This window comes from Delphinus delphis, chromosome 3 (assembly GCF_949987515.2).
Source record: "Delphinus delphis chromosome 3, mDelDel1.2, whole genome shotgun sequence".
Taxonomy (NCBI): Eukaryota; Metazoa; Chordata; class Mammalia; order Artiodactyla; family Delphinidae; genus Delphinus; species Delphinus delphis.
The window spans coordinates 164,915,455-164,917,058 of NC_082685.1; the positions used below are offsets into that span (position 1 = coordinate 164,915,455).

General features: G+C 40.6%; 1 protein-coding gene across 1 annotated transcript; it reads left to right on the forward strand.

Annotated features, from left to right (window-relative positions):
- Window positions 1–386: 386 nt before the first annotated feature.
- TAS2R1 (taste 2 receptor member 1) lies at window positions 387–1,282 on the forward strand. The gene is given in 2 exon segments (XM_060007107.1): window positions 387–882; window positions 885–1,282. Coding segments are annotated over 2 exon segments (894 nt in total).
- Window positions 1,283–1,604: the final 322 nt, after the last annotated feature.

Consider the following 1,604-nt stretch of genomic DNA (forward strand, 5'->3'; position numbering starts at 1 on the left):
ATTCATGGTAGAGATGAAGGATTGAGAAACTTCCACTGCTTATATAGTGGAGGAGCCCTTCTCCCATCCTTGAAGGTGATTCCACCATTTGCTTGTGATGAAGTTGAAAGCTAAGTAGACCTGGAAAATGCGAACACCATCATTAAGAAGCAAATTGTTGCTAGAGTCTCTTTCTTATTTTACTGCCTCGGAACTAAATTGAGAAAACAGTGAGACAAACAAATGTCTACCACATTGTTACCTCATTACCTTTATTGTTAAGAGTCATGTCCTCCAAAGGGATTCTAATCTAGTTGAAGAAAAATAGAAAACTTGAATAATCCAAACTGTCCAAAAATCTATAACTATATCAATTTTTTTACAGTAGGTGATTTTTTCTTCTCGAAATGCTGGAGTCTCACCTCATTAGCCACCTTTGTTTGGCAGTGATAAAATTTCTCTTTGGGGTTTTAGTAAATGGCATCATTGTGGTTGTGAATGACACTCACTTGATCAAGCAGAGAAAGATGATTCCATTGGATCTCCTTGTTTCCTGCCTGGCGATTTCCAGGATTTGTCTGCAACTAGCCATCTTCTACGTTAACCTGGCTGTTCTTTCCTTGATTGAATTCCCTCAGCTTGCTGAGAAGTTCGTAATTCTCACATTTATAAATGAATCGGGACTTTGATTTGCCACATGGCTCAGCCTTTTCTACCGTGCCGAGATTGCCACCATTGCTCACCCACACTTCCGCTTGAAGGTGAGGATATCCAAGTTGGTTCCTTGGCTGGCACTTGAGTCCCTGCTATATGCATCCAGCATGGATGTTTTCCACAGCAAACATAGGTGGATATTTTCCAAAGAACACTTCCTGGGCCTTTTCTCCCCAAATGCAACCACCCAATCAAAGAAATACCTGCTTTACAGTTTGCCTTTCTTTTTGCTGAGTTTTCATTGCCATTACTTATCTTCCTTATTTCTTCTCTGCTCTTGATATTTTCTCTGGGGAGACACACCTGACAGATGAGAAACACAGCAACAGGCCCCAGGAACCCTCGCACATGCGTGCACATCAGCACTCTTCTCTCCATCCTGTCCTTTCTGGTCCTCTATCTCTGCCACTCCATGACAGCTGCTTTGCTCTTTTCCCAAATTTTCAACTTTAGAAGCTTCATATTTCTGTTCTGCATCTTGTGGGTTGGTTCATACCACTCTGGACACTCTATTACCTTAATTTTAGGAAATCCTAAAATGAAACAAAATGCAAAGAAATTGCTCCTCCACAGAAAGTGCTGTCAGTGAGAGAGAACTTTGATCCAGTCAAAACACTGGCAGTTCAGTGAGTTAACAGTGCCTGCCATGCCTCCCTAAACAAACGAAGAAGTCTGTTCATAAATATACAAAACATCATCTAAAGATTATTTGTCCAACCTGAGACATTTTTATGGATTCTTTCCTTTTTCAAAGGGTTACACTGATTTTCAAAGCATAATGCATGTTGCTGGATTACATCAATGTCAGTACCCTTGCCAGATGTTACCTAACTGTTGAAGCCTGGGTAAGTGGTACAGGGATCTTTCTGTATTATTTCTTATGACTGCATGCGAGTCTACAATTATCTCAA